The 12075-nt window shown below is 55.2% G+C and overlaps 2 protein-coding genes across 2 annotated transcripts in view; one reads left to right on the top strand and one right to left on the bottom strand.

Annotated features, from left to right (window-relative positions):
* Positions 1–7179, top strand: part of RNF216 (ring finger protein 216) — a 73083-nt gene extending 65904 nt beyond the window's left edge. The window contains exons 16-17 of the mRNA XM_085309360.1: positions 2395–2464; positions 3104–7179. Coding sequence (XP_085165486.1) covers positions 2395–2464; positions 3104–3423 — 390 coding nt within the window. The 3' untranslated portion in view covers positions 3424–7179. The remainder of the gene's footprint in view (positions 1–2394; positions 2465–3103) is intronic.
* A 1553-nt stretch (positions 7180–8732) lies between these two features.
* Positions 8733–12075, bottom strand: part of FSCN1 (fascin actin-bundling protein 1) — a 10821-nt gene continuing 7478 nt past the window's right edge. Inside the window, exons 3-5 of the mRNA XM_085309359.1 lie at positions 11783–11904; positions 11443–11610; positions 8733–11241 (exon numbers count right to left, since the gene is read on the bottom strand). Of these exons, the coding sequence (XP_085165485.1) occupies positions 11039–11241; positions 11443–11610; positions 11783–11904 (493 nt within the window). The 3' untranslated portion in view covers positions 8733–11038. The remainder of the gene's footprint in view (positions 11242–11442; positions 11611–11782; positions 11905–12075) is intronic.

Raw genomic sequence — 12075 nt, 5'->3', positions numbered from 1 at the left:
GTTCCTCAGGCATCCAAGGACTGACTGGTACCAACAGCTGGATTTGCAGAGGCTGCAACAGRAGGGGACGTTCAGCGAGTCAGCCTGGCTCCGAGCTCGCTGGTTCACAGCGTCTGGGCTGATTCTGCGCCGTGGCAGAACGGAAAGCACCCTTTCGGGGAGTTATCCCAGGACTCGGACCAGAGCAGAAGCTGCTAGTAAGAAGGGACCCTTCTGCGTGTTTCTAGATTTTAAGGTGAGAATTATGCCTTTGCAAGAGGGAAGGAGATAGGATGCTGTTCAGTTGAAGATAAAATATTCCTTTTTTTATTTATCCTGTAATTAAAAAAAATGGAGGTGCATTTTTCCGGTTTGTTGGGAGGACTTGAAAGCTTTTGGCCACCCATTGAGAGAGCTGCTTGGAAAGTAAAGGGCTGCAGGATGTTTGGTTGCATGTTGCTGAGCATGCCCAGGTTGTGTTGTTCTCCAGCCAGGGAAACTAGCAATCTGATACTTGGAGGGTAATTAGAAGTTCTGTATAGGCTCAGAAGAGCCATTCTTCAGCACTTTTTATGGAGGGAGATAGGCTRTAATTAACAGTCCATGGAAGCAGCCTGTTTGGGGGGAAAAAAGCACCTACTGGAAAGTCTTAATTTTAACCAATGACTCAAAGAATAATCAAAGAGAGGGAAGTATTGAGTTTGATGGCTTTCTGCAGATTAAGATAACTTTGGTCTCCCAGGGAAACCTTATCTGGTAGGGGAAGGAGGGGGATGTCTTAGCAAGCTTCCCAGGCGTTGCTGCTAGACATGTACAGGACYGTGAGATTGGAGTTAAGAAGCTGACTAGACTTAAGGTAATGTCAGCATGGCTACATGCATGARGCATGTTTTATAAGCTAGTCCCAGAGCACTCTTCAAAATAGAGGATATTTTCCACATTGAGAGTGTTCAGGAAGAAATTTATGAGTTTTGGCAATCTTGGAAATAGGTTGAATTAAAACTAGGCAGAGTCTTGCACATTGTGGGGTATGTAGGACTTGGAATTTCTCTCCTGTTCCACTCTTAGCATTTGCAAATGGACTGCTGAAGCAAACCAAATGCTCCTTCAGATGCCCAGATAAGCCCAGGCTGCTTGGTGCAAGCGTTCTGTGTCATGCAGCAGCTCCTGTTATTGGCCTTCGTTCCTAGCTAACATCGAGTGCAGACGTTGTCCAGGAAGCTCGACTATTCTCATTTGTCTTCAGAAACGCCAGGTAGTATTTCATCCCAGAGAATGCAAGGCAGAGAATGCAAGGCAAAGAATGAAGCCCTGCAAAGAGCAGAAAGACCACTGTTGCCATCGGTGTACGTGTGGCCAGCAGAAGCATCTGCTGCCTGGCACTGAAAGGGAGTTGTGACTTCAGTTATTTGGTGTGATTTTTATTACCTTGATAGCTGTTGTGCTGCAACAAAAACTCATTTTTCGCAGCCACTCTTGGGAGTGGGTAGGTGATGTGGAAGCAAAAATTGGAGCAATTCTCTGGTTTTGTGCCAGTATTAGAATGGCTTTGCATGAGGTTTGAGAGCTGCCTGGCCCTGTGGGTGGTTGGCGCTGAGGCCTGTTCCTCCAGGCATGCTTTTCTAGCTCAGGACTTGCATAGTCTTCTGAGGCTGTCTTTGTCCATCCTGCTSTCTTGATCTAACAGAAGGTAGTGTAAATGCAAGCTCTGTAGACACCTGCAGCCACCTCAGGATTACCTGCTTTGTTAGGTCCTGCTGTTACTAGCTTGGGTTGAAAAAAAATGAGGAAGATGATGGACTGGAGGATGCTTTCAGTTCCTGGCTTGCTTCTGTATTCTCTTTGAGCAGCAGGTTTGAATATTTTTAGTAAAACTTCTAGATGGACATTAAAAGAAACATATTAGGATTTATGTCCTCCTCAAAGTTACAGATAAGATCTAAATGGCCTTGTTACAGCACCACTTAGCTACTAGAGCCAGGATTTAAGTTGTGTTAATTCCAGCTGTTGGGCCAAAAACTGTAGAAGTGCTAGCATAGTGTAAATATTTAATAGACTATTGCCATTTAAAAGATTAACAGCTCTCCTGCAACTCTTTGGTTGTGTGGAGCTGGGTTGCTGTTCTCTGGTTTCTATCAAGCCAATGAATTTTAGCACTGAACTCCTGGAAAGCTGATCTAAGCCTCGTAGTCATACTCCGTACGGTATACTTGTGCTGCTGTCCCCTATTGCAGCCTTACCCTGTCACTAAACCTAGGTCAACTCCCAAATGAGAACTGTTTGGCTCAATTTACTTTTTGCAGGAGGTGGAGGGAGTGGGCAAGCACATGCCGAAAAGCAAGCAGCAGTGATGAGAGAATGGAAACTTGCTGCAGCAGAAGTTAGCCTGCTGACTTTTTATACTCTTAATTTTAGGAAGATGATGAGAAGATAATCCAAGAGATTCAGAAAGAGGCTGAAGAGGAGCAAAGGAAGAAAAATGGAGGTAAGTCACAATCTTTAACTAGAAATCAGACTGAAGATGACAGGAGAGCACGTGGTTGCTGGCTGCTGACAAATTTCTGGTTCTTTGACTTCTTCCCAAGGTGCAGCCGCTTGCAAGCTGCTTCTCGGTAGTGCYGTGCTGCACCATGCTTCACTGGGAGCTTGCTCCAGAGAAGAGTGCRAGCCCCCATCCCCTCCCTGCTGTGGGAACCACTTCAACTTTAGAAGTGCTGTTGCTTGCAGGCCCTTAGCTGGGAACATAGGGAGACACGAGGCTTGTGTCCAAGGCACAAGGGGTATCGTGCACGAGCAGACCTGTGTCTCCTCTCCGCTTGGTGAAGTAGCTGAAGGGCAGAGTAACCTCTGTGCTTTGTGGTGGGGGTACTGGGGCATACAAGGGGCAGCTCTGCACCCTCGCAAGCGGGATTTATTCCCCATTTGTGCTGCTGAAAGTAGCCAGCCTGGCCTGTGCCTGGTGGTACCTGGAAGGCAGGAGGGAGCATGAGCGGCAAACTGAGATGCCGCCAGGAGTGTGCTGGAGAAGGGCATGGAAGGTGCCACTAGCAAGCTTAAAACTCACTGAGCTTGGCCTACAGTCTTGTTTGTAGGACAACTGGTTCTTTTTTCCCTCCCTCCACAGAGAACAGTTTCAAGCGGATCGGCCCACCTGTGGAAAAGCCCATGGAGAAGATCCAGAGAGTTGAAGTCATCCCCAGACCTGTTCCTCAGAACCTCCATCAGCCCCGAATGCCTCCTTACCCCTTTGTGCACCCTCCCTTCCCGCTGCCTCCTGTCCGTCCCATGTACAATAACATCCCCCTCAACATAGGCCCTATCCCTGCCCCCTACGTGCCCCCCTTGCCTAACATGAGGGTGAACTATGATTTTCCCCAGATCAACGTTCAGCTGGAGCACAACTTGCCTATGCACTTTGGCCCTCAGCCTCGACACCGGTTCTGACCTGGTTCAAATGGCACTCGGAGTAGAGTCACTGCAGGGCAAAGCCACCCCCGTAATCCCAGCCCTCTTCCTGCTTCGGCCACTCTCGTTTTAGCCAGCTGCAAGGGGAACTGCTCTGTCTCACACGTACCTGCACAGCACCCGTATCTGTAGCTTCTCTTTGCAATCAGACGTTTTGACCTGTGCTGGAACAGGGCTTGGTGCTGCRTTTCCAAGAGTCTCTTCCTGTGCTAGGCATCCAGATGCTTTGGTTTGGCAAAACCTGAGGGAAGGTGGCATTTGTGGAACGCAGGGATGCAGCCGTTCCTTGGGGGCAGCACAGCTTTCCAAAAATCCTGCCTTTCTTTCGGCTAGAGCAGCTGCCACATGGTCAAGGCTGAGTCTTGGGGAAAGGGAAGGGAGGCTTGGCATCTGAGTAAGACCTTCAGTAACAAAATACCTGGACTCGGCTGCCCCAGCCTTCTGCCTGGAAAGCAGCGTGATGCTGGGGTTCAGAGATAATATTTCCATGTTTTCCAGTAGCCTTGTCACCTGCTATCATTCCCCAGCAGAAAAGTGTTGAAAACAACTAAATCTAGCATATTGGACATTTATCACCCTGCAAGGGGGAGTCGCGGGGTGCAGAAGGCATCTTGTTGCCAGGTACTGCTCAGATCATGGTAGGAGGCCCAGAGCCGTGTTCTGTCTCAGGGCTTTAAGAAGTAACAAGACTTGGGCACCTTAATTTTGGAAAACTGAAGTTGCCCCCTTCAAAGGCTTCATTTTTTTCCCCAAAGGTGGGTGCCTCGCAGCTTCCAAAATGTGGCCTTGGGTTTGTTCTGATCTGGGCATCCCGAATCCCCGTCTGCTTCTGGCAGCAGTCGCCGCACGGTCGGTAGAAGCCCCCGGAGCATCGGTTGCATACTTCCTTACAGAACTGCTTGGGCAGATACCCAGTTGGGTGTGTAAACAGTTGAGTGCTGTGTGCGCTGTTGCATAAATTAGTAACTACCTGTGTAGTTATGCACGCGGGCAGCTGTAAGCCTAGAGCCTCCTGTTCGTTAGGATCGCTGCGAACGAACAGGCGACCGTTGTCTTGGGCTGTAGGAAGCCGGCTGCTTCCGATATGTTTAATAACGTCTGAAAACGTGTATTTTGGTTTAATTGGCTTCAGAAGATTGTGTTAAAAGGCAAACGTAAGTACTGCTGGGCTTAGGAAGTGAGGATTTAGGAAAAGCAAGCCTGCCTTGCGAGAAGTAGAGGGGTGTGATTGCTGCCTGAGCTGACCGGAGGTGCTGAGCCTGGCAGAAGAGCGTCGATGCAGAGCCCGTTCTGCCTGGCTGCTGCTGTACGGTGTGGTGCAGCCCCCGCTTTGGAAGGGCGAGCGGCTGGAGGGGGAAAATCTCCTCCCGGAAATATTGGACTAGTTTTCACTGGTCCAAGTGTGCAGCATTTCCCTGAATTTTGGTCTGYGCTGTATCCTGCTCTTCCCTGCTGAGAACCGGCTCAGCTCGCTTCCCGTCTGTGGGTTTTTTTTTTTTCCTTCTCTCCTGTATATTAATATCCAGGTGTCTATTGGACTGTTTGGATTTTAGGTTAAAAACTCCCTGCCTCTGCCTCTTGACTTCTGTCAAATCCTCCCTAGCCTGCGGCRCCCCGTAACCGCTCGGGCGCTGAGCGAGCCGCGGGCTGAGGAGGGGGCCGAGCGGGGCCCTYGGCGGGACGGTCCCCGAGGGAGAGGCGGCCTCGGCCGGGGCAGCGGCGTCGGTGCCGCTGGGATGGCTTCGCAGAAGGGACTTCCCCGCTTTTTGGAGCGGGCGCAGCAATTTCTGCCCTCTCTGACGCTTCCCGCGGACGGGAGCGCGCCCCGGGAAGCGATCTGTTCCCGTTCCCCACTACCGGTGTCTCTAGCATTAATAACCGAGTGGATATTCACTTGCTGCTATTATTTTTTTTTAATTTATTTCTGGAAGTAGTCCAGGGGCCGTAGTGGCTTCTCGATTGCTGCTCAGCTGGGTTTTAGCCAGGTTTCAATCCTACCTTATACCAAGGCACTCCTGGAGGAGGCAGGAGCGGTGGTGTCGCGCCGGATTTGGGAGAGGGCTGTGCCGACAGACTGGCCCTGCTGGGTGGGCTCTGATTTTACCCAGAGTCGTGGTCAGAGCAAGCGGGCTCTCGCCGTTCGAGAAGGGCGACCCTGTCCTTAAACACTTGGTCTTGCAGGCCGGCATGGACTGAGCTTTCCAGGCCTTCTCCGTGGCTGGGTCGCGCGTGTGGGTTGGTGAGCCGCCGAGGTAGGTTGAACAGCCGGGGGTCAGCTCAGCTGCTCCGCTGGGAGCCCCAGCTGTGGCGCAAACCGGCCCGTGGAAGAACCTCTTCCACCCCGTGCACCAGGCACGAGTGCTTTAAACGCAGCTGGAACAGAAGACGTCTCCCGGAAGGAAGTCGGTAACGCCGGGTCTTCCCGAGTCTCGGGCCGGTGTCTGCGGATAACACGCTGCTGTAATCCGGGTCTGAGCTGGCAGCGAGGACAACCAGCTCTGTGCTTCCCTGCTTGGCYCCAGCTGGTCGCTTGACTTCACCCGGTGTCTGGCTTGCACGGTGAAACCGAAGTGGGAGGGTGGTCTCGCGCGGAGGAGCGGGTTCGTTGYGCTGCCCCTTCTCGCAGTTGGCATGTGGTTAAAAACGCTCTTCGAGCACGAGCTCCTGGAGGCCGCGTTGTGCCGGTGCCGCAGGAGCTCGTCTTGCCTTGTGTGCGCTGGGGAGGAAGAGTCACCTCCCGCTGGCCCAGGCAGCGCCGATGAGGACGGCGGAGCTGAGAGCGCCAGTGCAGATCGTGCCCGCGCTGCTGGGTCRTCCCTGGCCTCTCCCCACGAAGAGCCTTCGCGGAAGGTGGGTTCAGGTTCAGCAYGTCCGTTTGAGCGTGTTCTGCTGCTCTGGAGCAATGGCCAGGGTCTTGGGAAAGTCTTGTGGAGTTGGGAGGAGAGAAACATTCCCCATGTATCCCTGGCAAAAATGATGAGCTTATCTGGCATCTGAGAGGAGAGAAATCCATACTTGGTGCGTTCATGTCCTTTACRCAGCTCCTGTGAGCGCAGAGCGCTGCTTAGCTCCACATCCAGCCCGTGGGCTGCCTTTGGGCTCCTGCTCTGTCTGTGTCAGTGCTTCTCTTGCCAAGAAAATACTCAAAAAGAGTCACGTTGTTAAAAGCTTTGACTAAAATTCTCTCTGCGGCCCAAGGAGAGTGTGGCTGCTCCTGCCTGCTAACGCGAGAGGCTCTGAGCAGTTGTGGGCTCTGATACCAGTTGGGTTCACACTGATGTGTACAAGAGCATTACTCTTCCTGCACAACCAACAGGGAAAAAAAATAAAAAAGGTGTTTTGGATTCTACATGCAACCCCTGTTCTGCCGTGCAGCCCCTTAAATCCATTGCCCTTTAAAGGGAGACCGGGAGGTTGCTGTGCCCGGGTAGATCTTGTAACAGGTACTTAACGTGGTTAATTGCAGTGTCCCATTTTACTTGCCTTAAAGGTGGAGAGAGAAACTTAGTATTTGCACTTAGCAAAACATTATATTAAAAGAAAAGAAACCCTGTAAAGATGTGCATGTTCTGCAACTTTGTATAACAATAGCCGAAAATAAATAGGTGGTTTATTAAAAGAATATTTTTCTTTACCTTCTGGTAGTAAACTGTTCTAATATTCAGTGTGTAAAAAGTTCCTGTATTATATTGTAATTTGAATTTTTGTAAATAAATTTGTGCACTCTGGCTTTCACCTCTGTGCTTTTGTTACTGTGGAAACGTCGTCCTTGCACCAGAAACGTGCTGTTTCGGTGTTGAGGGTAATTACAGGCAGCAGCAGATAGACAGGAGAGCAAGCAGGGTTGTTTTGCCAGATCTCAGCCTGAGCAGTTAAAAACTGTAAAAGTTGCAAGGCAAAAAACATTTGACCCTCCTGTAAAAGCTTAATATGTTCCAAATGCTTTTGAGGAAAAACTGAATGCAGTATAAAATGGTTTCCAGTTGCTTTTTAAAAAATGGAAATAAGGGCTATATATAAATTAGGGGAGCCTGGGGGGTGGGTGGGTAGGGTTTTTTGTGTGCTTTTTTTCCAAGGGGGGAAGGAGCCTGGGGCCTTTCCCCCGTTGCAGGAGGGCTAATGGGAAATTCAGGCGCCGCGTTCCTCGGATCTCGGGAACAAAGGGAAATGTCGGCCGGCGGCTCGGGGGCTCGTGAGACGGGCGGGCGCGCTGCGCGCGGCGCCCGGTTCCTCCGTCTCTCTTCAGTCCCCAAACTTGCACAGCAATGTGTCTTTTTTTTATATATATATTTTTTTTTTGTTGTCCTAAAATACCTATGGAGGAACAGATGCAGCTGAAGCTGCTGCTCGCCCCAGTCCGTCCCACCCTGAAATTGGAAACGGGAACAAAAGCAGCAGGGATTGGGGAGAGCGAGGAGAGAAGCGGCGTGGAGGGGAACGCGTTTTGTATTTCGTAAATGCAATCGGAGTGAAAGCCTTGGTTTCCCAGGGTCTCCTCTAGAGCTGCAGATGGTGCCTGCCTGGGTCTCCTGGGGGGCTGCTGCCGCCTCCACAAAATGGCTCATCCATTTATTTATTTTTTTTTTTTTATAAAAAGCCCTTAGGAAGGAGCGCTGYGCTGCCTCCCTGGGTTTTACCTGTTGCGGCTGCACCGCGATGCAAAGCCGGGGCTGCCTTACGCCGCCGTCCCCGGGGGCAGGATTTGCCCCCCGCGTAGGCACGGCCCCTTGCCCCCCATGGCTCGGCCAAGGGCGTCCTCGCTCCGGAGGAGCCTCCGTCCTGCCTGGCCCGAGTCCCTCGGGGCGTAAGGCAGGAATCGCGGTGCTGCCTCTCGGGCTCTGGGGCAGCGCGGGGCTCCGGGGCGGCAGCCGGGCGCGGGGGCGAAGCCGGGGGGCTGCAGGCAGTCGCTGCTTAAAGACCTGTGTGTTGCGGAGGGCGCGGGCTGGGGCTGGGGCTGGGGCTGGGGCTGGGCAAAGCCGCCCCGGGCGAAACCCCCGCGGCTCAGCCCTGGCGGCTGCCCCCTCCCGCTCGGGTTTTTAAGCCCGTTCAGCGGAGAGATGCACCCGCCGGTTTACGTTCCCTGCCCGGCGCGCTGGCGTGGTCACCCGAGACCTCCGGAGCCAGCTCGGGATGCCACCTCCGATGCTCCCGCGGAGCCGCCGTCCCGCCTCTGGCCACGCATCCGGCCGAGCTCCGGCCGGGAACGGCGTGGGCCGGAGGGGCCCGAAGCACCAGGGAGCGCGGCGGCGGAGCCGGCGCCTCGTGACAAACCACGCGCCAAGCTCTCGTGTCCGAATGCGGGTTTTTATTCATCTTTCTCCATTTGATGCTATTTTTAAGTTATACAAATGGCACTTACAAAATAAAAATAAAAAATACCAAAAAAAAAAAAAAAACTTAATTTCAGAGTGAGATGTTTTCAGAGAGTCACGACACCCGATAAAGAGGAGACAGGAGAAATTCTTGACCTAGTGTCACATGGAAGAAGCCCGAGCAGGGAGTTACATGGTTCAAACGGCGACTGGGACCAGGGAGCGGAGGAGACGCGGTGGGCGCGAAGGCCAGCAGCAAGCGGGCGCCGAGTCGCGGGGTCGCTCCGGCTTTCGCCAAGACACTTGGCACCTTCGAGAGGCTCCCTGGGCCCCCCCGCAACGCGGCCGGCGGCGTTTCGCCCGCCCGAGCGAAGCCGGGATCCGGGATTCGGGAGCGAGAGCCGAGGTAGAGTGCCAGCGCTGCGGCTGGGGTCCGCGGGGACGGCGCGGGACCCGTCTCCGAGTTCTTGCCTTGCCCCTCGCCGGGGAAGGTCCAGGCGCCCGCCGAGCGGGGAGTGTAGCACCGAGCTCCCGCGGAGGGCAYCCCTGCGCCGGCGGGATGGCTTTAAGGCTTCCTCGCCTCCGGCGACAGGGACCGGCCGCCGGCTCGGCACGGCCACGRGCACCGCGCGGGCGGTTCAGGCGCCCGAGAGGCCAACGGGAGCAAGTCGCCCGGCGCGCCGGGAAGGCCCCGAAGGATGAAGCGCCTTTCGCCGCCCTCGAGAACGCTTCAGCATCRCCCAGAACAAACGTTCACATTTCACGCTAATGCAGACCTATTACAGACAACAGCTGGTAACACAGTGCCATGGAGAGCACATATAAATAGATAACTAACAAAAATACTGTTTTGGTCATTTTTCTGCTTCCAGTAATGTCGAGATGATGTGCTATCAAAGCGGAGGAGCCCCTTGGGCTGGTGGACCAGGCAGCTGCCYCCCGCTGTAGCAACAGGCAATTCATAATTCGGCGTTAGGTTTTCAGCGACTAGGTTCGCYGTTCCAGTAGGTTACGAGAAAAAAGAAAGTACTGAACAATTATAACTATGCAAAGTTTGCTACAAACTTTTCTACTCTGTAAACCCAAATCTGCAGTTTCTGCTTCCAGCCACCGCCCAGGGTAGGTCAGATCTGCCCGCCGCCCGCACGCTCCCCGCGGCCCCGGCTCCCGCGGGTCCCCCCGGCTCGCGGGGCAGCCGGCGCCGAGACCTGGTGCCGCTGGAGCGGCCAGGCTGGTCGGAGGAGAGGAGGCCGGCGAGGAGGGCAAGCGTCTCGGCCAACCTCGCTCACCAGCCCCTCTCGAAAGACCTCGGGGGGGGGGGAGGGAGACTCCCCATGCCCGAGGGGGGCTGGACTGACCCCAGCCTGCCCTACCCAGCGCGGTTTGGGTCCCTTTCCAAGCACGGCCGTGCGATGAGCCCTGAGGAGCGGGGAARCTGCCTTGGGCTCCTGCTGAAACCCCCCAAGGGGTCTGAGATGCACCACCAGCAACCAGAAGCACAGGCGGGGGCAGAGGGACAACTCCGTTTAAAAGGAGTGCGGGACTCCAGCGAGATGAARGTCTGAGGCTTTCCAGACAGTATCACCCTAGAACAGCTTCTCGGTACGTCACCTGCAGGAGTTACGCTTGCTAACCCTGCAGACAGGATGCTTGCCGGCATGCGCCAGCTCCATCCCGGGGATGTTTTGATATGTAAGGTCACCTCTTACACCTCAGCTGGGGATGGAAAGATCTCTAAAAGCCAAGCGAGGCGAGAAGCTGCCTTCCTGGGGCCAGGAAGAGCGGATTTAGCCGAGCACAGTCTCTCGCCTCCCTTGGTTCGAGGGATGCTAGTGTGGGACAGGTCCTTGGGGAGACTGTCCAGCGTTAAGCTGCGCAGGGTGGCCGCAGGGACGCTGGCRGGACTGAGCGAGATGGCGCCAGCGCTGATATGGTGTACGAGAGCCCAGGGGTGACCTTATTCCCTTTTTCAATACAGGAGAGAGGGAAAACAACAACAACAACAAAAAAACCTACGTCGGCGATGCTCAGGGCCGGGCTGGGGTACGGCAGTGAGCTTCCAGGGCGAACGGCCCCTCTACAAATCTCTAGGCAGGCTGCACCACGTTCTCCAGGTTAATTCCAGTTCTCAAGGAGCTTAAGGGAGACCYGCCTCCACCCCAACGCACTGGATTCTACGGCGGGAGGGGAGGGCAAGCCGGTCTGAAAATCCTTGTACAGAGAGGAGAAACGAAAAAGGCGGGGGAAAGAAAAGTTGGCAATGGGAAGTGCGCTAAAGTGCATTAATACTCCCAGAGGGTGGAGGCGTCGATGGCGTCAGCGGCTGCCTTGAGGACGCCGGCGTGGTCGCCCTTCAGGTATTTGCCATTGATTTTGATAGCCACTTTGTTGTAGTCGCAGAACTCAAAAAAGAAGTCCACGGGCGTATCGCTGCTGCTGGTGACGGACGACTCGTTCCCCACCATCCAGTACTTCCCGGTGGCATCTGCGGGCAGAGGGAGGGGAGACACCGCGGCGCCCGTGAGCGACCGCTCCGGCGGCAGATCCCCCCCTCCTGCCGCCCGGCGCTGCCCGCGACCGAGGGCGGGATTTGGTCCACGGGTAGCTCTCAACGGGCAGAAGTGCCAAAGTTCCCGGGAAAGCGGCCCGAATTAGTGCTCTGAAGTGAACCGGGTGCCGCGCTTACCTTTGATGTTGTAGGCGCCGTCGTTGAACTCCAGCTGGAAGACGTCGTAGGAGGAGCGGTTGGAGTCCAGGGTGCCGGTCACCTTGCGGCAGCCGATGAAGCCGTGCTCGCCGCGGAGGACGATGATGGGCCTGTTGATGAGCTTCATCACGAAGTGCTCGGTCTCGCCTGCGCGGGGAGGAGAGGGGAGACGCGAGGAGAGGCCACGAGGCCCGGCGGAGCCGGGTCCGCGCGGCCGCCTTCGCCGACGAGCGAAGGGGGCATCGCTGCTGCCAGCGGCGCTGGGAGGRGGCTTCCCACCCCCGCGCTTCGCCCGGCCGGGGAAAAAATAAATCCTTACCGGCCGTCTCCATGGAGGCCGCCAGCTGCCCGTTCTTCTTCGCCGTCACGTACTTGCCGTTGGCGGCCTTGAGGGTGATGCGCTTGTCGCACCACTCGATGTCGAAGTAGCAGCTGGCGTTCCTGCCGGGCAGGGGGAGCGGCGGCCGGTGAGCGGGCAGCCCCGGCGCCGCGCCGCGCCGAATCGCCCGGGCTGCCGCGCTCGGCTTCCCAGAGCCGCGGGATTTCGCCTCCAGCGCCAGGCGAGGCTGCAGCGGCAGCAGCGCTCGGCCCGGTCAGCGGAGGCGGCAGGGG

This window comes from Rhea americana, unplaced genomic scaffold (assembly GCF_003343005.1).
Source record: "Rhea americana isolate MKP2758 unplaced genomic scaffold, rheAme1 scaffold_297, whole genome shotgun sequence".
NCBI classification, from domain to species: Eukaryota; Metazoa; Chordata; class Aves; order Rheiformes; family Rheidae; genus Rhea; species Rhea americana.
This window is presented reverse-complemented; position numbering and strand designations above follow the sequence as displayed.